Source organism: Rhinoderma darwinii, chromosome 6 (genome assembly GCF_050947455.1).
Source record: "Rhinoderma darwinii isolate aRhiDar2 chromosome 6, aRhiDar2.hap1, whole genome shotgun sequence".
NCBI classification, from domain to species: domain Eukaryota; kingdom Metazoa; phylum Chordata; class Amphibia; order Anura; family Rhinodermatidae; genus Rhinoderma; species Rhinoderma darwinii.
Genome location: NC_134692.1, coordinates 3,988,660 through 4,015,695, shown reverse-complemented (window position 1 = coordinate 4,015,695; position 27,036 = coordinate 3,988,660). Strand labels below are relative to the sequence as shown.

The 27,036-nt window shown below is 47.5% G+C and overlaps 1 protein-coding gene across 1 annotated transcript in view; it reads right to left on the bottom strand.

Annotated features, from left to right (window-relative positions):
* The window catches only part of CLASP1 (cytoplasmic linker associated protein 1), a 147,659-nt gene that overhangs the window by 72,061 nt on the left and 48,562 nt on the right, over nt 1-27,036 (bottom strand). The window contains exons 7-8 of the mRNA XM_075829053.1: nt 17,748-17,845; nt 11,016-11,083 (exon numbers count right to left, since the gene is read on the bottom strand). Of these exons, the coding sequence (XP_075685168.1) occupies nt 11,016-11,083; nt 17,748-17,845 (166 nt within the window). The remainder of the gene's footprint in view (nt 1-11,015; nt 11,084-17,747; nt 17,846-27,036) is intronic.

Here is a 27,036-nt window from a genome sequence, read left to right as displayed (position 1 = left end):
TAGGGTCCAGGTCTCATACACAGCGGTAGGGTCCAGGTCTCATACACAGCGGTAGGGTCCAGGTCTCATACACAGCGGTAGGGTCCAGGTCTCATACACAGCGGTAGGGTCCAGGTCTCATACACAGCGGTAGGGTCCAGGTCTCATACACAGCGGTAGGGTCCAGGTCTCATACACAGCGGTAGGGTCCAGGTCTCATACACAGCGGTAGGGTCCAGGTCTCATACACAGCGGTAGGGTCCAGGTCTCATACACAGCGGTAGGGTCCAGGTCTCATACACAGCGGTAGGGTCCAGGTCTCATACACAGCGGTAGGGTCCAGGTCTCATACACAGCGGTAGGGTCCAGGTCTCATACACAGCGGTAGGGTCCAGGTCTCATACACAGCGGTAGGGTCCAGGTCTCATACACAGCGGTAGGGTCCAGGTCTCATACACAGCGGTAGGGTCCAGGTCTCATACACAGCGGTAGGGTCCAGGTCTCATACACAGCGGTAGGGTCCAGGTCTCATACACAGCGGTAGGGTCCAGGTCTCATACACAGCGGTAGGGTCCAGGTCTCATACACAGCGGTAGGGTCCAGGTCTCATACACAGCGGTAGGGTCCAGGTCTCATACACAGCGGTAGGGTCCAGGTCTCATACACAGCGGTAGGGTCCAGGTCTCATACACAGCGGTAGGGTCCAGGTCTCATACACAGCGGTAGGGTCCAGGTCTCATACACAGCGGTAGGGTCCAGGTCTCATACACAGCGGTAGGGTCCAGGTCTCATACACAGCGGTAGGGTCCAGGTCTCATACACAGCGGTAGGGTCCAGGTCTCATACACAGCGGTAGGGTCCAGGTCTCATACACAGCGGTAGGGTCCAGGTCTCATACACAGCGGTAGGGTCCAGGTCTCATACACAGCGGTAGGGTCCAGGTCTCATACACAGCGGTAGGGTCCAGGTCTCATACACAGCGGTAGGGTCCAGGTCTCATACACAGCGGTAGGGTCCAGGTCTCATACACAGCGGTAGGGTCCAGGTCTCATACACAGCGGTAGGGTCCAGGTCTCATACACAGCGGTAGGGTCCAGGTCTCATACACAGCGGTAGGGTCCAGGTCTCATACACAGCGGTAGGGTCCAGGTCTCATACACAGCGGTAGGGTCCAGGTCTCATACACAGCGGTAGGGTCCAGGTCTCATACACAGCGGTAGGGTCCAGGTCTCATACACAGCGGTAGGGTCCAGGTCTCATACACAGCGGTAGGGTCCAGGTCTCATACACAGCGGTAGGGTCCAGGTCTCATACACAGCGGTAGGGTCCAGGTCTCATACACAGCGGTAGGGTCCAGGTCTCATACACAGCGGTAGGGTCCAGGTCTCATACACAGCGGTAGGGTCCAGGTCTCATACACAGCGGTAGGGTCCAGGTCTCATACACAGCGGTAGGGTCCAGGTCTCATACACAGCGGTAGGGTCCAGGTCTCATACACAGCGGTAGGGTCCAGGTCTCATACACAGCGGTAGGGTCCAGGTCTCATACACAGCGGTAGGGTCCAGGTCTCATACACAGCGGTAGGGTCCAGGTCTCATACACAGCGGTAGGGTCCAGGTCTCATACACAGCGGTAGGGTCCAGGTCTCATACACAGCGGTAGGGTCCAGGTCTCATACACAGCGGTAGGGTCCAGGTCTCATACACAGCGGTAGGGTCCAGGTCTCATACACAGCGGTAGGGTCCAGGTCTCATACACAGCGGTAGGGTCCAGGTCTCATACACAGCGGTAGGGTCCAGGTCTCATACACAGCGGTAGGGTCCAGGTCTCATACACAGCGGTAGGGTCCAGGTCTCCTACACAGCGGTAGGGTCCAGGTCTCCTACACAGCGGTAGGGTCCAGGTCTCCTACACAGCGGTAGGGTCCAGGTCTCCTATACAGCGGTAGGGTCCAGGTCTCCTATACAGCGGTAGGGTCCAGGTCTCCTATACAGCGGTAGGGTCCAGGTCTCCTATACAGCGGTAGGGTCCAGGTCTCCTATACAGCGGTAGGGTCCAGGTCTCCTATACAGCGGTAGGGTCCAGGTCTCCTATACAGCGGTAGGGTCCAGGTCTCCTATACAGCGGTAGGGTCCAGGTCTCCTATACAGCGGTAGGGTCCAGGTCTCCTATACAGCGGTAGGGTCCAGGTCTCCTATACAGCGGTAGGGTCCAGGTCTCCTATACAGCGGTAGGGTCCAGGTCTCCTATACAGCGGTAGGGTCCAGGTCTCCTATACAGCGGTAGGGTCCAGGTCTCCTATACAGCGGTAGGGTCCAGGTCTCCTATACAGCGGTAGGGTCCAGGTCTCCTATACAGCGGTAGGGTCCAGGTCTCCTATACAGCGGTAGGGTCCAGGTCTCCTATACAGCGGTAGGGTCCAGGTCTCCTATACAGCGGTAGGGTCCAGGTCTCCTATACAGCGGTAGGGTCCAGGTCTCCTATACAGCGGTAGGGTCCAGGTCTCCTATACAGCGGTAGGGTCCAGGTCTCCTATACAGCGGTAGGGTCCAGGTCTCCTATACAGCGGTAGGGTCCAGGTCTCCTATACAGCGGTAGGGTCCAGATTCCACATACGCAGCGGTAGGGTCCAGATCCCACATACGCAGCGGTACGGTCCAGATCCCACATACGCAGCGGTAGGGTCCAGATCCCACATACGCAGCGGTAGGGTCCAGATCCCACATACGCAGCGGTAGGGTCCAGATCCCACATACGCAGCGGTAGGGTCCAGATCCCTCATACGCAGCGGTAGGGTCCAGATCCCTCATATACAGCGGTAGGGTCCAGATCCCTCATATACAGCGGTAGGGTCCAGATCCCTCATACGCAGCGGTAGGGTCCAGATCCCTCATACGCAGCGGTAGGGTCCAGATCCCTCATATACGGTACAGTCCAGATCTCTTAAGGTACTATTACATGGCCTGACATGGGCGGAATAAATGAACGCCAATCAACGAGACAGCTCCCATCACACGGACCAATGATCGGCTATATATGGGGACGTGCACTGGTTACTATAAACACTCGTCTCCATACATTTTTTTATCCCGTTGTCAGCGCATCTCCCTGATTATAAGGAGATGTGCTGGCGACAATGATTTTTAATCCTGCATAAAAGAGCAGATCAGACATTGAGCGAGCGCTTGCTCCTTCATCGGCTGGTTGATGTCCTTATTACACAGGGCAATGATTTGGGACAAACGTTCAGATGAGTACTCGTTTGCCAGATCATTGGCCCGTGTAACAGGGCCTTTATGTACAGTGGTACGGTATAAATCCCTATGATAGTAGGGGTACAGCAGGGCGGCCGCCGGGTTGGTGTTCAGCACCCAACAGGCAGATATAGATGTTGTGTGGCAATTTGAAGCCTGTGATTTAGAGGTAGAGCCCCTCGTGTCAGTATAACATGCACCCCACTGCTGACCTACCCAAAGCACGAATGAAGGCGCTCACAGGGGGTTCTTACACGGGTACAACAGACTTTAGCATGATCTCCATTTGCTGTGCAAGTAAAAATAATCTATTGCTCCCTGTTACCAGCCATTTAAGAACAATGAGAAGCTGACAGTACGACAGGTGAATATAACCTATTGCTGCCAGGTATCAGCCAGTTCAGGCTATGCCGAGGCAGATTGTAGTGTGCTCAATTAGGACGAGTGACAAAGTGTAGAAACCTCCCCTCCCCCGTACTTTGTCCCATATCAGCCATATGTGTGACTGATATCAGCCGCTCCTCTTATATCACTCCAGCACTATTATATCCTCCAGAGACATTACATCATATATGTGACTGATATCAGCCGCTCCTCTTATATCACTCCAGCACTATTATATCCTCCAGAGACATTACATCATATGTGACTGATATCAGCCGCTCCGCTTATAACACTCCAGTACTATTATATCCTCCAGAGACATTACATCATATGTGTGACTGATATCAGCCGCTCCTCTTATATCACTCCAGCACTATTATATCCCCCAGAGACATTACATCATATGTGTGACTGATATCAGCCGCTCCTCTTATATAACTCCAGCACTATTATATCCTCCAGACATTACATCATATGTGTGACTGATATCAGCTGCTCCTCTTATATCACTCCAGCACTATTATATCCTCCAGAGACATTACATCATATGTGACTGATATCAGCCGCTCCTCTTATAACACTCCAGCACTATTATATCCTCCAGAGACATTACATCATATATGTGACTGATATCAGCCGCTCCTCTTATATCACTCCAATACTATTATATCCTCCAGAGACATTACATCATATATGTGACTGATATCAGCCGCTCCTCTTATATCACTCCAGTACTATTATATCCCCAGACATTACATCATATGTGTGACTGATATCAGCCGCTCCTCTTATATCACTCCAGTACTATTATATCCCCAGACATTACATCATATGTGTGACTGATATCAGCCGCTCCTCTTATAACACTCCAGTACTATTATATCCTCCAGAGACATTACATCATATGTGTGACTGATATCAGCAGCTCCGGTTATAACACTCCAGCACTATTATATCCTCCAGACATTACATCATATGTGTGACTGATATCAGCCGCTCCTCTTATATCACTCCAGTACTATTATATCCTCCAGAGACATTACATCATATGTGACTGATATCAGCCGCTCCTCTTATAACACTCCAGCACTATTATATCCTCCAGAGACATTACATCATATGTGTGACTGATATCAGCCGCTCCTCTTATAACACTCCAGTACTATTATATCCTCCAGAGACATTACATCATATGTGACTGATATCAGCCGCTCCTCTTATAACACTCCAGTACTATTATATCCTCCAGAGACATTACATCATATGTGTGACTGATATCAGCCGCTCCTCTTATATCACTCCAGTACTATTATATCCTCCAGAGACATTACATCATATGTGACTGATATCAGCCGCTCCTCTTATAACACTCCAGTACTATTATATCCTCCAGAGACATTACATCATATGTGACTGATATCAGCCACTCCTCTTATAACACTCCAGCACTATTATATCCTGCAGAGACATTACATCATGTGTGACTGATATCAGCCGCTCCTCTTATATCACTCCAGTACTATTATATCCTCCAGAGACATTACATCATATGTGACTGATATCAGCCGCTCCTCTTATAACACTCCAGTACTATTATATCCTCCAGAGACATTACATCATATGTGTGACTGATATCAGCCTCTCCTCTTATAACACTCCAGTACTATTATATCCTCCAGAGACATTACATCATATGTGTGACTGATATCAGCCGCTCCTCTTATATCACTCCAGTACTATTATATCCTCCAGAGACATTACATCATATGTGACTGATATCAGCCGCTCCTCTTATATCACTCCAGTACTATTATATCCTCCAGAGACATTACACCATATATGTGACTGATATCAGCCGCTCCTCTTATATCACTCCAGTACTATTATATCCTCCAGAGACATTACATCATATGTGACTGATATCAGCCGCTCCTCTTATATCACTCCAGTACTATTATATCCTCCAGAGACATTACACCATATATGTGACTGATATCAGCCGCTCCTCTTATATCACTCCAGTACTATTCTATCCTCCAGAGACATTACATCATATATGTGACTGATATCAGCCGCTCCTCTTATAACACTGGTGGGATGGGGTAATCTATAATGAAACAGAAGTGGAGTAAAATCTCTGTACGTATCAGACGACTTCACAGAACATGAATTGGGGCATTAGGACAGCAGAACTTGCGTGACTGAGCAGATGAGATGAGGAGTCACTAGAACAAAGCGCATAGAAATAAATCACAAAGAAGTAATCACCAATTAAAATGATGTGACGGGGCGCTGCGCAGCTCCACATCAGGCCGGTATTACGATGATATTGCAGCGACTTTCTGCAGCGCAACAGTCCAGATTATCTAAAACCGTCCTCCTCCCATGTATTAGATGTGCAGTGGCTTTATCCTGCGGACACTTTCCTCCTACAGCAAGGCCAGTAAAAGTCCTTTAATCCGACATAAATGGGACTTTGATGGATGTTGGATTTTCAGGTTTTTCTGTTCTATCAAATGATCATAGAAAACTCAACAAAACTCCTTGTAAAGGGCAGAAAATCTTCAGGAGGGTCAATATAAACCCCAAATCCTGCCACAACTGGTGTTTAATCAGAGAAACTTCCTCATTGGTTTTCTTCTCAGTCTTCTGCATCTGGTGCCAGATTATCAAAGGCCGGATTAAAGGATTTACTATTATTTCCAACATCCACAATCTAAACCTGAGGAAAATCAGCAGGAAGCCAACAGATGATCCACTAATAAATGTAGAGATGTTTCCAGTGTGAGTGAGATGGTCATACATGGAAAAGGTGTATACCGGACGCCTGGCGCTTCTATAAGACTGTGCAACAATAGTACACCAGGCCATTATACACCCATCAATGTGCAGGTGACCCCAGAGCATCAGATCTGATAAGCAGCTGTTCTGTGATTGGTCACATTTAGCGGTGGATCCATCGTTGTAGAGGCCTTTGCTCTGGGCTGGATAATATCTGATTATCTGTTACATCACAGACCCCGGCTGTGCCGGATTACCAGACATTTACGGTTTTTACTCTTCAGGCCACTGTAGACATGTACAGTTGGGAGGGTATTATAACATGTAGCGGAGTGCCCCCATAATTCACACGGTGTCACTGACCTACAAATAAGGTTTTCCTGCAGGGGATATTACTATAGCGTTAATATACTGGGAGCGATGGGGAGACTGGCGCAGCTCTGATCATCACACGCCGCTCTAATCTGCTGAAAAAAGAAATTCATCTCATCGGACCAAAAAGAGCAAAAAATGGTGGAGACAATGAGCCGGAGCGCACACCCCACCACCGACGTCTGCGACAGGGAAACAAGACTAATCCGTGGGCAGAGTCGTCTGAGCACGTAGCCCCCCCCCCCCCCCCGCAACACACGTCCTCCCCTAGCAACAGCAGATTGCAGCACACGAGACCCGACATCTCTGCTGCCGCCGTCCACAGGTCACCGCCGGATCACGGTGATAACTGCTGTGTATCCTGGACCGCCTCGTCACTACTCCCAGCATCACACAGCACCAACATCTGCAGGAAATGTATTCTCAGATTTTTTTTTTTTGGTTGTGCTATTCTTCACCCAAGTGCAAAAAAACAACAACTGTGACGCGCTTCCTTACTAGAGCATGAGGACGCAGATCTTTCACAAGTCCAAAAGGAGAAGCTGAACTCAAGGCATGGATCAGGCAGCCGCCGCCAACAGGAAATAAAACATTCATTGTATGATGAAAAGTTCTGTCGTCTTCTAATAAACTTTCTGGATCAATTCGACCTTAATGGGAACCTCCATAGTTCCTGCCGGAGGAGGACGTTCTGCTCACGTGTTGGGGCCCGGCTTGTCACAGTAGTTCGCATGGGTTCACACGGTTTTGTGTTTTTAGCGTACGTAAAACAAAAACCGAATAGTGTGAACGCAGCCTTAGGCCACACGTCGCAGTTTATATCAGGGCTAAAGAACGCATGTGGCATATGGTTGCGGTTTTCCAATATTAAACATTCGGCTATGGTGCGCACGGTTTACGCCAGGGTCATGCTACATTTTAAATTGAGATTGGCCTTGCAGAAGGTTTCCCTTTTTATTTCATGACAAAATAAAAACATGCGGCTGTCCACAGACTACACGCAGCAAATCACACAAAATGCGACCCTGAAAATGCACCATCTGTACGCCACTTTAATTTCACTTTTCGCGGTTTGTAAAACACAAAACCGTGGCTACAAACTGCATAGCGGCCGCAGCTTGTGGTCTTTCCCTTATCAGAGCTTACTTTATTTGGGTGCCATTTTTTGAGAGCGAGATGCTGTATATATAATAGCCTTTAAATTCTATTAATTTTTATTTAGGGGAAAACCCCATAAAAAAGATAGGCATTACCACCACAGTTCCTTATTTTTTTATATACATTTTTTAAAGGCCATAAATCCAATGATTCATTTTTTATCTTAATGAGCGGCATATATATATCTATCTCTATAAGGCAGGACACTACGTCACCTCTCGTCAGTGGTGAGATCCGGTGTTATTTGGCTTCAGCTTTATAATAGGGGAGTTACCGTAATGGTTTCATTGTAGCCACGCCCTCTGATGATTCGTATTGACACCGCCCCCTAGTGTACACCGAACATGCTGAAAAGGGTCAGCCTATTGTGAGAGCTTAGTGGACCGTGTGAAAGCTGCAATTTATTTATTTTAATATAAATTACATGGAAAATAAGCCCACCAGAAAAAAAAAAAAAAAAAAGTCAAACCTAAAAACTGTGTCATTTTCCAACTATAGATTTACTTTAAGCCTTTAAGTTAACCAGGGCCAAAACACTATGTAAACCCAGCAGTGCTTACCTGGCAAAAGTGACTGAAGATTATATGCAAGACCTCTAGACCCCGTGTACAGCAGTCGACCTCTGGACCCCCCCCCCATCTACCGCTCTAGATCTCTAGACCCCGTATAATGACCGGAGAGAGCTACAGTTCTAGACCTATAGACCCAGTATTCAGATCCATAGCTCTAACTAATAAACCCTGTAGACAGCTCTAGACCCAGTAGACAGCTCTAGAGCCAGTAGACAGCTCTAGAGCCAGTAGACAGCTCTAGAGCCAGTAGACAGCTCTAGAGCCAGTAGACAGCTCTAGAGCCAGTAGACAGCTCTAGACCCAGTAGACAGCTCTAGACCCAGTAGACAGCTCTAGACCCAGTAGACAGATATACAGCCCTAGACCCCTATAGACCCCCTATTCAGATATACAGTTCTAGACCCAAATATACAGATATACAGCTTTAGGCCTATAGTTGTATAGTGATGAGGGAGCCTTATACGGGTCAAGGCTAATAAATTTAGTATCCAAACACATTGAAGAAAAGATTATCAGGTGGAGACAAGACCAGTAAAATATCCCCATGAGACAGTGAGACCGTAATGACGGCCGTATGTAAAGGTAACAGAACGAGAAGTGTAAATGTCCATCATCATCAACACCGACCATGAAATACAATCGTAGATCTGGAGTAACCGGCAGCATTACATATACACCGACTCCGTATACCACAGGGATAGATTTCCAGATCACCCGCCGCCTCCATAAGGCCTTTTAAATAACAGAACTTTTTAGTAGGGATCATAGTAATTACTGCACATCTACAGCCGGTCACACAAATGTTTTGCTTTGATTTCCTGTGACTTGTCCAATCATCAACGCTGAGCGATCGTAAAATCCTGCTCTCTAATCCGCACAGTGGAGTCATATTGGGATTATCTGTATGGGGGGGGGGGGGGTACCAGACGGCTGGGGAGGTCTCAGGGAAGGGTTTCTGGACCATTTCACCCTCTCACCAGCATTAATCTTTAAAAGAGAAAGTAACTGATCCGGACGTCGTGCTTCTTACTATGGACACGGAACATGCAGGGGGGATGGAGCGGAGAATAATCGCAGACCCGTATCTTCTCCAGCGGTTATGTCAGTCGGTTGCGTGCGGTGCGAGGACTGAATTACTTGAATAAATAGATGACGAGCGCTCCCCTCCCCCTGCAGAACTGAGCTCTGAAGCCAAGCGAGATCTGACTGCGTCCCCCTACCAAAATAAAAGCTGCGTACACTGACATCTCAGCCGCCCGCAGTCCCGGCTCATCTGAACAGCAACATTCAAGAGAGCGGTCAGAAATACAAATACTCGCATTAAGCGCAGGAACTCGTTCCACAGGATAATCCCTTTCCTTGCCCAAGAGGCTTATATTACTGGTCTCAGAACGCTCCATATGGTTACAGCGAAGCAAAATATACAACACGGCGCCGCTTATCACAAAAGGAAAGAGATGTATCTAACGATCACACGGACCTGAAGCGACGGCCACAGTTACCCACAAAAATACAATCACACATTTTACAAAACGTTAAATTAAAAAAATTCATTAAAAGAAAAGAACGAAATCACTGCGGCTTATACCTGTAGAGCGTGCGCAAAACCAGAGCGGCAGAAACTAAAACCGCCACCACCAGATGTTTGCTGACAATGCCGCACTACAGGGTCATGTGACGGATTAGGAGACTGGTCCTTTAAGAATCAGCGGCTCTCAGGACATGGAGCGCAAAAAAATAAATATATATAGAATACTAATAATAAAAAAAATAATTAATAAGTAATAAGTATAATAATAATAATAATAATAAACAGAAATAATAATAAGTATAATAAAAAAAATATATATATATAATAAAATAAATAAATAATAATAACTGAGAAAACTGTCAGACAGAGCCGGTAACATCAACCAATGAGGAGATCGTGGAGCCAGGTCTGTGTCGCCATAATCGCTGCACACGACACAAATCTCATGTAATCCTTTCCCAAATCTAATGCCGCACAAACCGGAGAACTGCAGCTCTGAGGCCATAATGTGGACGATGCCACCGGTGTAAAGATGGGGGGGTGCCCGGCTCACACCACTGATCCAGCGACCTTGTCTTGTGTACTGTGTGACTGGAGCAGCGCAGCGCCGGCCGCCGCCATCCTCCCCCGTCATTGCTGCCTCGGTCACTGACCTGCTCTGCTGCGGTTACTCCATTGCTGCCCATAAACACCGGCTGATCTGACTATACACAGGAGCTGACGATCACATTCGCACAATCACAGACATCGCACTCAAACACACAACGAGAGCTTCACAAAATGCCGTGAAAAACAGCGCTCGTCCTCCATGGAGGGTCTGATCATCACTGCGCTGAGGAGAGTCCCGGGTAACCTAGCAACAGGAACAGATCGCATCTCACAGGCTGAAGCCCCGGACTGGGAACCATTTCAAATTACAAGTGCGACTGAGTCAGAGAAAAGCAGCGACCATCGTCCCTCTCCCAGCTCCGCTCTCTTACTCACCCAGCGACGACTGGTTCATGGTCCCCGATCTCTGCACTTCGTCAAATTTGGTGAAAATCACATTCAGTCTGTAAATATAAAGAGAGACATCAGACAGGGAGCGGAGAGCGGCAGCGACGACATGAAGGCAGCCTCACAGCGGCGCCCCCCAGTGGCGCTCCACACAAACCCTCCGCGCACACGGAAGATCTGGCCTGGATCAGGCAGCGGGGCCGGAGGAGAATCACGTGATCCGCCACATTACGGCGGCTGCTGCTGCTTTCCCTGACTTGGCACTAAAGTCTGCTCTCGATTAATGCAGGGAAAGTGTCAGGAGCCGCCGGCTGCCAGTGATTTCTAGACAGAGACGTCCGCAGAGTTCAGAGAACAGGACGGCGTCACATGTATTAAAGGGGAAGTCGCAGCGACTAGACGGAGCCTCGCTCCAGACTGCAGGGGAATCACTAATAACGCGGAACCTATAGGAATCCACCCAACGTATATACAGACACAGAAATACATGAAAACATCAACAGGCTTCACTACTCTGGTGCCCCCATGACAACACCTACACTGCTCTGCTAATTCAGAGTTATCATACCAACATTTAGCGGTTTCAAAACACCAATCACATTAACATGTACAAATTCTTCTATTCTAGGCAGTTTGGATGCGCAGTGTGTCCCTATGATAATTGTGAACCAGCGGAACACAGAGCAGGAAGTGTTGTCATGGGGGAAGTCGAGGAGAGAAACTTCAGGCATCAAGGGTGTTACACTAAATACACTGATAAAAATGAAACTATATATTAATATACACAGGTCCTTCTCAATAAATGAAATCATCAAAAAGTTCATTTATTTCAGTAATTCAATTCAAAAAGTGTCTCGTACATTCTATAGATTCGTCACACAGAGGGGTCTATTTCCAGCATGTTTTCTGCTAATGTTGATGATTATGGGAACAGTTACTGAAAACCCCAAATTTAGTGTCTCAGAAAGTCAGAATATTCTATTAGCCCAATTTAAAAAATGATTTTTAATACCGAAATGTCGTCCTACTGAGAAGTCTGTCCAGTATCTGCCCCCAATACTCGGCCGGGGCTCCGACTCTGCATGAATTACTGCATCAATGCTGCGTGGCATGGAGGTGATCAGCCTGTGGCACTGCTGAGGTGGTATCAATGCAGCGTGGCATGGAGGCGATCAGCCTGTGGCACTACTGAGGTGTTATCAATGCGGTGTGGCATGGAGGTGATCAGCCTGTGGCACTCCTGAGGTGTTATCAATGCGGTGTGGCATGGAGGAGATCAGCCTGTGGCACTACTGAGGTGTTATCAATGCAGCGTGGCATGGAGGTGATCAGCCTGTGGCACTGCTGAGGTGGTATCAATGCGGCGTGGCATGGAGGTGATCAGCCTGTGGCACTGCTGAGGTGTTATCAATGCTGCATGGCATGGAGGTGATCAGCCTGTGGCACTGCTGAGGTGGTATCAATGCGGCGTGGCATGGAGGTGATCAGCCTGTGGCACTGCTGAGGGGTTATCAATGCGGCGCGGCATGGGGGCGATCAGCCTGTGGCACTGCTGAGGTGTTATCAATGCAGCGTGGCATGGAGGTGATCAGCCTGTGGCACTGCTGAGGTGTTATCAATGCTGCATGGCATGGAGGTGATCAGCCTGTGGCACTGCTGAGGTGGTATCAATGCGGCGTGGCATGGAGGTGATCAGCCTGTGGCACTGCTGAGGTGTTATGGAAGCCCCGGTTGCTTTGATATCGGCCTTCAGCTCGTCTGCATTGTTGGGTCTGGGGTCGCATCTTCCTCTTGACAATACCCTATAGATTCTCTATGGGGTTTAGGTCGGTGAGTTTGCTGGCCAATCAGGCGCAGTGATACTGAGGTTATTACACCAGGTATTGGTACTTTTGGCAGTGTGGGCAGGTGCCGAGTCCTCCTGGAAAATGAAATCAGCGTCTCCATAAAGCTGTCAGCAGAGAGAAGCATGAAGTGCTGGGAATGTCCTGCTAGACGCTGCGCTGACCCTGGACCTGATATAACACAGTGACCGGCACCAGCAGAGGACACGGCCCCAAACCATCACTGACTGCGGACACCACACCGGAGCGCAGGACACTTGGACTGACGCCTCTCAACTCTTCCTCCAGACTCCGGGACCTTCCAAGTGAAATGCAAAATTTACTTTTATCTGAAAACTGGGCCGTGGACACCGAGCAGCAGTGTTGGTCACTGTGTTATATCAGGTCCAGGGTCAGCGCAGAGTCTAGCAGGACATTCCCAGCACTTCAGGCTTCCCTCTGCTGACAGCTTTATGGAGACGCTGATTTAATTTTCCAGCAGGATTTGGCACCTGCCCGCACTGCCAACAGTACCAATACCTGGTGTAATAACCTCAGTATCACTGCGCCTGATTGGCCAGCAAACTCGCCTGACCCCAACAGAGAATCTATAGGGTATTGTCAAGAGGAAGAGGAGACCCCAGACACAACAATGCAGACGAGCTGAAGGCCGATATCAAAGCAACCTGGGCTTCCATAACACCTCAGCAGTGCCACAGGCTGATCGCCTCCATGCCACGCCGCATTGATACCACCTCAGCAGTGCCACAGGCTGATCACCTCCATGCCACGCCGCATTGATAACACCTCAGCAGTGCCACAGGCTGATCGCCTCCATGCCACACCGCATTGATAACACCTCAGCAGTGCCACAGGCTGATCCCCTCCATGCCACGCAGCATTGATATCACATTAGCAGTGCCACAGGCTGATCCCCTCCATGCCACGCCGCATTGATAACACCTCAGCAGTGCCACAGGCTGATCCCCTCCATGCCACGCCGCATTGATAACACCTCAGCAGTGCCACAGGCTGATCTCCTCCATGCCACGCAGCATTGATAACCCCTCAGCAGTGCCACAGGCTGATGGCCCCCATGACACGCCGCATTGATACCACCTCAGGAGTGCCACAGGCTGATCGCCTCCATGCCACGCCACATTGATGCAGTAATTCATGTAGAGTCGGAGCCCCGGCCAAGTATTGAGGGCAGATACTGGACAGACTTCTCAGTAGGACGACATTTCCTTATTAAAAATCATTTGTGAAATTGGGCCAATATAATATTCTGACTTTGAGAGACTAAATTTTGGGTTTTTAGTAACTGTTCCCATAATCATCAACATTAACAGAAACAATGCTGGAAATAGACCCCTCTGTGTGATGAATCTATAGAATATACGAGACCCCTCTGTGTGATGAATCTATAGAATGAGACAGATGTATTTTTGAATTGAATTACTGAAATAAATTAACTTTTTGATGATATTCTAATTCATAGAGAATGACTGGCTTATATCTTCACACGTTCGCTCGAGACTTTTATACACCATTGCAGGATGTTTGCTAATACTGGATTATAAATAGGAAGAACCATTTATTATAAGGACATTATAATGTGCAAACATTCAATAAAAGACCTTCAATCCTACACAATATTGCACCAACTTATCCCGACTGCTTCACTTATAACAAATCATGTTCACACAGACATTCTGCAAGTAGAAATCCGGGTTATTGTCTTTCTGGTGTAAAAAATATTGCAAAATCTAGTGTATGGGCTTTTGATTATTTTTTTTTTATTCTTTTACTTGTAAACAAGTGGGTGACATCGGTGAGACGGGGGGGGGGGGGGGTCGATCGCTTCTTCTGCTGCTGCATGAAATGGGATATAATTCATATACAGGAGCTGCAGTCTGGGGTATAACTGCATGAAGTGACCTATAACCTGGCAGTTCTAGTTAAAACATCTGGAAATAAGACTCAAAATGATTAAAAACCGGACGATTAGGACACAAGCTGCGGGTGCACGTGGGAAACCCAACCTCAGTGCAGCAGCGCCTTCTCTTTCTGCACTAATTCTAGCAGCCACACAAGGAAAAGGAGCGACTAAGAGGAATATACACAATGCTGAACTTGTGGGGGACGTGGCCCGGAGCCGTGGTGGCTTGGCGTGGCAGCATGGGTGCTTTTGCGCTTCTGGACTGCTCCCTCTGCAGGTGCGGTGTTGTGGTGGCCGCCATGAGGTGCTGCAACTAATGGGAGCCACTTTAAAGTGGTTGTGGTGAAGCGGCTTATACAATTTGATCAAAATGTTGACTAAGAACCTCATGTTCATAAAATATTTTTGGCTCAGTAGCTGCAGATCATTGTGCCAAACTTGAAGGTAAGAGCAGCAGAGCAGAGCTAGACCTCGCAGGGGTCAATAATTTGCAAATCTCCAGTGATCCGACTTGTAAATCCCTCAATCATAGGTATAGCAAGGAAAAGAGGCAGCACTCCAAATGGAAAATACCCAAAAGCGGTTTTTATTCACCCATGTGTGAGGGACGCCGCCTTTATCAGGGGCATTGAGCAGCTGAAACATTGCATCCCTGACACATATGGGTGACTAAACATCACTTGTGGATACTTTGAGTGCTGCCTCTTTTCCTTGCTATAGATCAGTGTGTATGTTGTGGATGTGCGGTCCAGGTTTCCCTCTTTATTACAACTGTAATATACACAAAACTGAGATACAGAGAGCGGCGGCGCAGCAGGAAAGAGGTTAAAGAGGCTGTCACCACATTATAAGTGCCCCGTCTCCTACATAATCTGATCGGCGCTGGAATGTAGAGAACAGCAGTGGTTTTTATTTTGAAAAACGATCATTTTTGAGCAAGTTATGAGCAATTTTAGATTTATGCTAATGAGTTTCTTAAAGACCAACTGGGCGTGTTTTTACTTTTGACCAAGTGGGTGTTGTACAGAGGAGTGTGTGACGCTGACCAATCAGTGACCAGTGACAAATCAGTGACCAATCAGTGTCATACACTTCTCATTGTTCCAGCCCAGCTTCTTTCACTGCACAATCACACTGTGCTGTGGATCATGCTGGGCTGGAACAATGAGAAGTGTATGAGGCCGATTGGTCACTGATTGGTCACTGATTGGTCACTGATTGGTCGCCGTCATACACTCCTCTGTACAACACCCACTTGGTCAAAAGTAAAAACACGCCCAGTTGGTCATTAAGAAACTCATTAGCATAAATCTAAAATTGCTCATAACTTGCTCAAAAATGATCGTTTTTCAAAATAAAAACCACTGCTGTTCTCTACATTACAGCGCCGATCAGATTATGTAGGAGACGGGGCACTTATAATGTGGTGACAGCCTCTTTAAAGGGCTTCTCTGGGTTATTAATATTGACAGCCTATCCTTAGGCCTAATGCACAGGACCGTAGCCATGTGCACGGCCGAGATTTTCAGGTCGGCCGGCCGCGGCGTGTCACCCGCGAGCCGCCTGCAAATCGCGGATTGTGCACATGGCCGCGTCCATTATTTTCTATGAGCCAGCCGTAATAAGACATGTCCGTTGTTTCTGCTGTCCAGGCTCCTGGGCCATGCACGGACCGTGGAAACCACAGTCGTGTGCATAACCCCATAGGTATGAATGGGGCCAAAGTTCTCCCGTGGATTTTCGGCCACAAAAGCACGTTCGTGTGCATGGGGCCTTAGGATAGGCCATAAATGTTAGTTTAGTGGGAGTCCTCTTGAAGGCAACCCCACCGATCAGCTGTTTGAAGGTTACCTCATTGTTTATGTGGTTCCCCTCTCCATTCGCACTTGCAAGCGCAGTTTCATTTTTAGCTGCCGTACAAGATATCGCACCACTGTCCCATTTAGGGCCGGTTCACATCAGCGTTGGCTTTCCGTTGAGGGGTTCGGTCAGAGGTTTCCGTCGTGGAACCCCTCAACGGAAATTCTAACGGAAACCTTAGCTTCTGTTTGAATCACCATTGATATCAATGGTGACAGAAACAATGATAATGGTTTCCGTTTGTCACCCTTCTGGCAAGTTTCAGTTTTTTCGACGGAATCAATAGCGCAGTCGACTACTGAACGTCAGAACCGGACCCCAACGCAGATGTGAACAAAGCCTTAGTTTGTTATTTCTCTGACTCTTTAGGAGTTTATGAAAAATATTAAACAAAATTTGAGCAAACATAAAATGCCGACGTCTGTAACATAATAAACATTGCTTGTTCCATCTATAGGAGGAAGCAGACTATTTCTTACTTGTTCCTGAACATGACAACCATTAGGCCCAGTTCAGTTTTTTGCAGGCAGAAATCTCTTCCGAGAAAAATCAGATCAGTTTTTTTTACGCGGTTTTGCCACGTTTTTTAGCTCCGTCTTCAACAGACAAAGAAAAAAACCATGTGTTTTTTGCCATAATACGTGTCAAACGTTGCGGCCTATCGTGGCGTTCTGTCCGTCTCCCATTGATTTCAATGTGGTTTTTGAGGTGAAAAGTACCTCAAGATGGGGCATGCCGCTTCTTTTTCCCGCAAAATCAATGGGAGGCAATTTCGGACGTTTTTTGCAGTAAAAAAAAACAACTCAGTGTGAACAGGGCCTTAGCGTCTAATCAGCTCATCATACAGGAAAACAATGATTTGCAGAAACACATGAATGAGATATGGAACAGTGGGAACTACTCTATACAGGAAAATCACACCCATCATTGCAGATATCTTATCAGTCCAATCAGGAAAATCACCCCCGTTACTGATTCATGTCCACACACAATTGTGAGGTGCAGGTGATAAAATGCAGGATAATATAAAATATATATAATGAAAAGTAAATCCAGAGAAGAATATCTGCTGAGCAGAGACATGCGGCCACTTACCGAGACTGGGGCAGCCCTTTCTTGCTGAGGTCCGTGCGCACTCGTTCTCCTACGTGTTTGTAGATTTCAACCAGACAATTTATTGCTGCATCTCGTACCTGCAAAGAGGAACAAAACATCCGGCCATTACTATGAGCTCTGCCCAAAACCACAAGTGTGGACAGACACGCTGTGCCAGTGACCCTGGGCAGATGGACTGGCACACTGGTCCGCACACAGCTCGACCTCCACACAATGTAACTCACAAACATGATACAGAGAAGCCAAACTCAGCACTCAGGAGGACATCATACAAAGCTACAGAGTCACCCACTCAGCATAACAAACATTATACAGAAAACAGCAATGACGTGACCCGGGCAGGAGGCAGCAGTATCGAAGGGGGGGCGGCAGTATAGGAGGAGGGCTGTATCTAGCGCTGAATCCTGTATATAAAGCGGCTGTATCTAGCTCTGAATCCTGTATATAGATCGGCTGTATCTAGCTCTGAATCCTGTATATAGAGCGGCTGTATCTAGCGCTGAATCCTGTATATAGAGCGGCCGTATCTAGCGCTGAATCCTGTATATAGAGCGGCCGTATCTAGCGCTGAATCCTGTATATAGAGCGGCCGTATCTAGCGCTGAATCCTGTATATAGAGCGTCTGTATCTAGCGCTGAATCCTGTATATAGAGCGGCTGTATCTAGCGCTGAATCCTGTATATAGAGCGGCTGTATCTAGCGCTGAATCCTGTATATAGAGCGGCTGTATCTAGAGCTGAATCCTGTATATAGAGCGGCCGCATCTAGCGCTGAATCCTGTATATAGAGTGGTTGTATCTAGCGCTGAATCCTGTATATAGAGCGGCTGTATCTAGCGCTGAATCCTGTATATAGAGCGGCTGTATCTAGCGCTGAATCCTGTATATAGAGCGGCTGTATCTAGCGCTGAATCCTGTATATAGAGCGGCTGTATCTAGCGCTGAATCCTGTATATAGAGCGGCTGTATCTAGCGATGAATCCTGTATATAGAGCGGCCGCATCTAGCGCTGAATCCTGTATATAGAGCGGTTGTATCTAGTGCTGAATCCTGTATATAGAGCGGCTGTATCTAGCGCTGAATCCTGTATATAGAGCGGCTGTATCTAGCGCTGAATCCTGTATATAGAGCGGCCGTATCTAGCGCTGAATCCTGTATATAGAGCGGCCGTATCTAGCGCTGAATCCTGTATATAGAGCGGCCGTATCTAGCGCTGAATCCTGTATATAGAGCGGCTGTATCTAGCGCTGAATCCTGTATACAGAGCGGCTGTATCTACTGCTGAATCCTGTATATAGAGCGGCTGTATCTAGAGCTGAATCCTGTATATAGAGCGGCCGTATCTAGCGCTGAATCCTGTATATAGAGCGGCTGTATCCTGTTTATAGAGCGGCCGTATCTAGCGCTGAATCCTGTATATAGAGCGGCCGTATCTAGCGCTGAGTCCTGTATATAGAGCGGCTGTATCTAGCGCTGTGTCCTGTATATAGAGGGGCTGTATCTAGCGCTGAATCCTGTATATAGAGCGGCCGTATCTAGCGCTGAATCCTGTATATGGAGCGGCCATGTCTAGCGCTGAATCCTGTATATAGAGCGGCCGTATCTAGCGCTGAATCCTGTATATAGAGCGGCTGTATCTACTGCTGAATCCTGTATATAGAGCGGCCGTATCTAGCGCTGAATCCTGTAAATAGAGCGGCCGTGTCTAGCGCTGAATCCTGTATATAGAGCGGCCGTATCTAGCGCTGAATCCTGTATATAGAGCGGCCGTATCTAGCGCTGAATCCTGTAAATAGAGCGGCCGTGTCTAGCGCTGAATCCTGTATATAGAGCGGCCGTATCTAGCGCTGAATCCTGTATATAGAGCGGCTGTATCTACTGCTGAATCCTGTATATAGAGCGGCCGTATCTAGCGTTGAATCCTGTATATAGAGCGGCTGTATCCTGTTTATAGAGCGGCCGTATCTAGCGCTGAATCCTGTATATAGAGCGGCCGTATCTAGCGCTGAATCCTGTATATAGAGCGGCCGCATCTAGCGCTGAATCCTGTATATAGAGCGGCTGCATCTAGCGATGAATCCTGTATATAGAGCGGCCGTATCTAGCGCTGAATCCTGTATATAGAGCGGCCGTATCTAGCGCTGAATCCTGTATATAGAGCGGCCGTATCTAGCGCTGAATCCTGTATATAGAGCGGCCGTATCTAGCACTGAATCCTGTATATAGAGTGGCTGTATCTAGCACTGAATCCTGTATATTGAGCGGCTGAATCCTGTATATAGAGCAGCTGTATCTAGCGATGAATCCTGTATATAGAGCGGCTGTATCTAGCGCTGAATCCTGTATATAGAGCGGCTGCATCTAGCGCTGAATCCTGTAAATAGAGCGGCCGTATCTAGCGCTGAATCCTGTATATAGAGCGGCCGTATCTAGCGCTCAATCCTGTATATAGAGCGGCCGTATCTAGCGCTGAATCCTGTATATAGAGCGGCCGTATCTAGCGCTGAATCCTGTATATAGAGCGGCCGTATCTAGCGCTGAATCCTGTATATAGAGCGGCTGCATCTAGCGCTGAATCCTGTAAATAGAGCGGCCGTATCTAGCGCTGAATCCTGTAAATAGAGCGGCCGTATCTAGCGCTGAATCCTGTATATAGAGCGGCCGCATCTAGCGCTGAATCCTGTAAATAGAGCGGCCGTATCTAGCGCTGAATCCTGTAAATAGAGCGGCCGTATCTAGCGCTGTATCCTGTATATAGAGCGGCTGAATCCTGTATATAGAGCGGCTGAATCCTGTACATAGAGCGGCTGTATCTAGCCCTGAATCCTGTATATAGAGCGGCTGTATCTAGCGCTGAATCCTGTATATAGAGCGGCTGTATCTAGCACGGATTCCTGTATATAGAGCGGCTGTATCTACACTGTATCCTGTACATAGAGCGGCTGTATCTAGCGCTGAATCCTGTACATAGAGCGGCTGCATCTAGCGCTGAATCCTGTACATAGAGCGGCTGCATCTAGCGCTGAATCCTGTACATAGAGCGGCTGCATCTAGCGCTGAATCCTGTACATAGAGCGGCTGCATCTAGCGCTGAATCCTGTACATAGAGCGGCTGCATCTAGCGCTGAATCCTGTACATAGAGCGGCTGCATCTAGCGCTGAATCCTGTACATAGAGCGGCTGCATCTAGCGCTGAATCCTGTACATAGAGCGGCTGCATCTAGCGCTGAATCCTGTACATAGAGCGGCTGCATCTAGCGCTGAATCCTGTACATAGAGCGGCTGCATCTAGCGCTGAATCCTGTACATAGAGCGGCTGCATCTAGCGCTGATTCCTGTATATAGAGCGGCTGTATGTACACTGAATCCTGTATATAGAGCGGCTGTATCTAGCGCTGAATCCTGTATAAAGAGCGGCTGTATCTAGCGCTGAATCCTGTATATAGAGCGGCTGTATCCTGTATATAGAGAGGCTGTATCTAGAGCTGAATCCTGTATATAGAGCGGCCGCATCTAGAGCTGAATCCTGTATATAGAGCGGCCGTATCTAGCGCTGAATCCTGTATATAGAGCGGTCGTATCTAGCGCTGAATCCTGTATATAGAGCGGCTGTATCTAGCGCTGAATCCTGTATATAGAGCGGCTGTATCATGTATATAGAGCGGCTGTATCCTGTATATAGAGCGGCTGTATCCCGTATATAGAGCGGCTGTATCCCGTATATAGAGCGGCTGTATCCCGTATATAGAGCGGCTGTATCCCGTATATAGAGCGGCTGTATCCCGTATATAGAGCGGCTGTATCCCGTATATAGAGCGGCTGTATCCCGTATATAGAGCGGCTGTATCCCGTATATAGAGCGGCCGTATCCCGTATATAGAGCGGCCGTATCCCGTATATAGAGCGGCCGTATCCCGTATATAGAGCGGCCGTATCCCGTATATAGAGCGGCCGTATCCCGTATATAGAGCGGCCGTATCCCGTATATAGAGCGGCCGTATCCCGTATATAGAGCGGCCGTATCCCGTATATAGAGCGGCCGTATCCCGTATATAGAGCGGCCGTATCCCGTATATAGAGCGGCCGTATCCCGTATATAGAGCGGCCGTATCCCGTATATAGAGCGGCCGTATCCCGTATATAGAGCGGCCGTATCCCGTATATAGAGCGGCCGTATCCCGTATATAGAGCGGCCGTATCCCGTATATAGAGCGGCCGTATCCCGTATATAGAGCGGCCGTATCCCGTATATAGAGCGGCTGTATCCCGTATATAGAGCCGCTGAATCCCGTATATAGAGCAGCCGTATCTAGCACTGAATCCTGTATATAGAGCGGCCGTATCTAGCGCTGAATCCTGTATATAGAGCGGCCGTATCTAGCGCTGAATCCTGTATATAGAGCGGCCGTATCTAGCGCTGAATCCTGTATATAGAGCGGCCGTATCTAGCACTGAATCCTGTATATAGAGCGGCCGTATCTAGCACTGAATCCTGTATATAGAGCGGCTGTATCTAGCACTGAATCTTGTATATAGAGCAGCTGTATCTAGCGCTGAATCCTGTATATAGAGCAGCTGTATCTAGCCCTGAATCCTGTATATAGAGCGGCCGTATCTAGCGCTGAATTCTGTATATAGAGCGGCTGTATCTAGTATATAGAGCGGCTGTATCTAGCGCTGAATCCTGTATATAAAGCGGCTGTATCTAGCGCTGAATCCTGTATATAGAGCAGCTGTATCTAGCGCTGAATCCTGTATATACAGCAGCTGTATCTAGCCCTTAATCCTGTATATAGAGTGGCCGTATCTAGAGCTGAATCCTGTATATAGAGCGGCCGCATCTAGCGCTGAATCATGCATATAGAGTGGCCGTATCTAGCACTGAATCCTGTATACAGAGCGGCTGTATCTAGCCCTGAATCCTGTATATAGAGCGGATGTATCTAGCGCTGAATCCTGCATATAGAGCGGCTGTATCTAGCGCTGAATCCTGTATATAGAGCGGCTGTATCCTGTATATAGAGCGGCTGTATCCTGTATATAGAGCGGCTGTATCCTGTATATAGAGCGGCCGCATCTAGCGCTGAATCATGCATATAGAGTGGCCGTATCTAGCGCTGAATCCTGTATATAGAGCGGCCGTATCTAGCGCTGAATCCTGTATATAGAGCGGCTGTATCTAGCGCTGAATCCTGTATATAGAGCGGCTGTATCTAGCGCTGAATCCTGTATATAGAGCGGCTGTATCTAGCACTGAATCCTGTATATAGAGCGGCTGTATCTAGCGCTGAATCCTGTATATGGAGCGGCTGTATCTAGCGCTGAATCCTGTATATAGAGCGGCTGTATCTAGCGCTGAATCCTGTATATAGAGCGGCTGTATCTAGCGCTGAATCCTGTATATAGAGAAGCTGTATCTAGCGCTGAATCCTGTATATAGAGCAGCTGTATCTAGCGATGAATCCTGTATATAGAGCGGCTGTATCTAGCGCTGAATCCTGTATATAGAGCGGCCGTATCTAGCACTGAATCCTGTATATAGAGCGGCCGTATCTAGCGCTGAATCCTGTATATGGAGCGGCTGTATCTAGCGCTGAATCCTGTATATAGAGCGGCTGTATCTAGCGCTGAATCCTGTATATAGAGCGGCTGTATCTAGCGCTGAATCCTGTATATAGAGAAGCTGTATCTAGCGCTGAATCCTGTATATAGAGCAGCTGTATCTAGCGATGAATCCTGTATATAGAGCGGCTGTATCTAGCGCTGAATCCTGTATATAGAGCAGCTGTATCTAGCGCTGAATCCTGTATATAGAGCGGCTGTATCTAGCGCTGAATCCTGTATATAGAGCGGCCGTATCTAGCGATGAATCCTGTATATAGAACGGCTGTATCTAGCGCTGAATCCTGTATATAGAGCGGCTGTATCTAGCACTGATTCCAGTATATAGAGCGGCTCTATCTAGCGCTGAATCCTGTATATAGAGCGGCTGTATCTAGCGCTGAATCCTGTATATAGAGCGGCTGTATCTAGCGCTGAATCCTGTATATAGAGCGGCTGTATCTAGCGCTGAATCCTGTATATAGAGCGGCTGTATCTAGCCCTGAATCCTGTATATAGAGCGGCTGTATCTAGCGCTGAATCCTGTATATAGAGCGGCTGTATCTAGAGCTAAATCCTGTATATAGAGCGGCCGTATCTAGCACTGAATCCTGTATATAGAGCGGCCGTATCTACACTGTATCCTGTATATAGAGCGGCTGTATCTAGCCCTGAATCCTGTATATAGAGCGGCTGCATCTAGAGCTGAATCCTGTATATAGAGCGGCTGTATCTAGCGCTGAATCCTGTATATAGAGCGGCTGTATCTAGCACTGAATCCTGTATATAGAGCGGACGTATCTACACTGTATCCTGTATATAGAGCGGCTGTAACTAGCCCTGAATCCTGTATATAGAGCGGCTGTATCTAGCGCTGAATCCTGTATATAGAGCGGCTGTATCTAGCGCTGAATCCTGTATATAGAGCGGCCGTATCTAGCGCTCAATCCTGTATATAAAGCGGCTGAATCCTGTATATAGAGCGGCTGTATCTAGCACTGAATCCTGTATATAGAGCGGCTGTATCTAGCGCTGAATCCTGTATATGGAGCGGCTGTATCTAGCGCTGAATCCTGTATATAGAGCGGCTGTATCTAGCGCTGAATCCTGTATATAGAGCGGCCGTATCTAGCGCTGAATCCTGTATATAGAGCGGCCGTATCTAGCGCTGAATCCTGTATATAGAGCGGCCGTATCTAGCGCTGAATCCTGTATATAGAGCGGCCGTATCTAGCACTGAATCCTGTATATAGAGCGGCCGTATCTAGCGCTGAATCCTGTATATAGAGCGGCTGAATCCTGTATATAGAGCGGCTTTATCTAGCGCTTAGTCCTGTATATAGAGCGGCTGAATCCTGTATATAGAGCGGCTGTATCTAGCACTGAATCCTGTATATAGAGCGGCTGTATCTAGCGCTGAATCCTGTATATAGAGCGGCTGTATCTAGCGCTGAAACCTTTATATAGAGCGGCTGTATCTAGAGCTGAATCCTGTATATAGAGCGGCTGTATCTAGCGCTGAATCCTGTATATAGAGCGGACGTATCTAGCGCTGAATCCTGTATATAGAGCGGCTGTATCTAGCGCTGAATCCTGTATATATAGCGGCCGTATCTAGCACTGATTCCTGTATACAGAGCGGCTGTATCTAGCGCTGAATCCTGTATATAGAGAAGCTGTATCTAGCGCTGAACCCTGTATATAGAGCAGCTGTATCTAGCGCTGAATCCTGTATATAGAGCGGCCGTATCTAGCGCTGAATCCTGTATATAGAGCGGCCGTATCTAGCGCTGAATCCTGTATATAGAGCGGCTTTACCTAGCGCTGAATCCTGTATATAGAGCGGCTGTATCTAGCGCTGAATCCTGTATATAGAGCGGCTGTATCTAGCCCTGAATCCTGTATATAGAGCGGTTGTTTCTAGCGCTGAATCCTGTATATAGAGCGGCTGTATCTAGCGCTGAATCCTGTATATAGAGCGGCTGTATCTAGTGCTGAATCCTGTATATAGAGCGGCTGTATCTAGCCCTGAATCCTGTATATAGAGCGGCTGTATCTAGCCCTGAATCCTGTATATAGAGCGGCTGTATCTAGCCCTGAATCCTGTATATAGAGCGGCTGTATCTAGCGCTGAATCCTGTATATAGAGCGGCTGTATCTAGCACTGAATCCTGTATATAGAGCGGCCGTATCTACACTGTATCCTGTATATAGAGCGGCTGTATCTAGCCCTGAATCCTGTATATAGAGCGGCTTTATCTAGCCCTGAATCCTGTATATAGAGCGGCTGTATCTAGCGCTGAATCCTGTATATAGAGCGGCTGTATCTAGCGCTGAATCCTGTATATAGAGCGGCCGTATCTAGCGCTCAATCCTGTATATAGAGAGGCTGAATCCTGTATATAGAGCGGCTGTATCTAGCACTGAATCCTGTATATAGAGCGGCTTTATCTAGCGCTTAGTCCTGTATATAGAGCGGCTGAATCCTGTATATAGAGCGGCTGTATCTAGCACTGAATCCTGTATATAGAGCGGCTGTATCTAGCGCTGAATCCTGTATACAGAATACAAAGCAGCTGTATCTCAAATGGTAAAAATAATTTAATAAAAACAAATTATAAAGTGGCACAAAACAGACTGACTGACCTTTTTATTAATAAATAAAATAAAAATCCTTTAAGCTAGCCCTTTAACGAGAACTGGTAGTTTAAGAAATTTGAGGAAAAAAACGGATTTTCTCTGGCGCTGCCAAGTGGTAAAACCCTTCGTTTTGAGGCCAGACCGGCTTCATCAGGTGAGATACAAATGCTGTTTCACCTGATGAAGAGTCCGGTCCGGCCTCGAAACGCATTGTAAATAACACAATATCTGATATTACTTTTGCTTGTTTTAAATCCTCACTACTCACAAAGGGTTTTACCACTTGGCAGCGACAGAGAAAATCCGTTTTTTCTTCAATCTACCGTTTACCTTTGGACCCTTTGGCTCCAGATCAGAACCCAGGCCGCAGCAATATTATATAACACACTTTCAAGGATGTTGCACTCCTAGCACAACCAACCAGGTCAGCTGAATGGATCACCTATCTGGGGATTTTTTCCTATATCATTTGACACCCTTTGTGCACTTTGTGTTTTTTCTGCTCTACAGTTTAATGAGAAATGAATACAGATGAAAATAAAACAATCTTTGACTATCAAACCTACAACTGGTAGAAGAGAACAGAAACCAGACACCCCTGTATGAATAACGGGCATGCGGCTAAATAATTACCAGTACAGCAGCACAGAGGAATAAGCCTGCACGGAATAATGCGCTATACCGCTTCTCACCAATAGAGGGAGCTACAATTACACCATTTACCATAGAGTATCAGAGATGTAGGATGAATTCCCTTTATGTAGAGCGTACAAAAGTCATTGGCACAAATACCTGCAGTTGTGAACAAGCGCACAGATCTGTATGGGACATAGTGAGGATGAACAGTGCGGCTGTGCAGAGCGACTTTCACTTGCAGGGATGAAACAGTTAGGGTATGTGCACACACACTAATTACGTCCGTATTATACGGACGTATTTCGGCCGCAAGTTCCGGACCGAACACAGTGCAGGGAGCCGGGCTCCTAGCATCATACTTATGTACGATGCTAGGAGTCCCTGCCTCGCT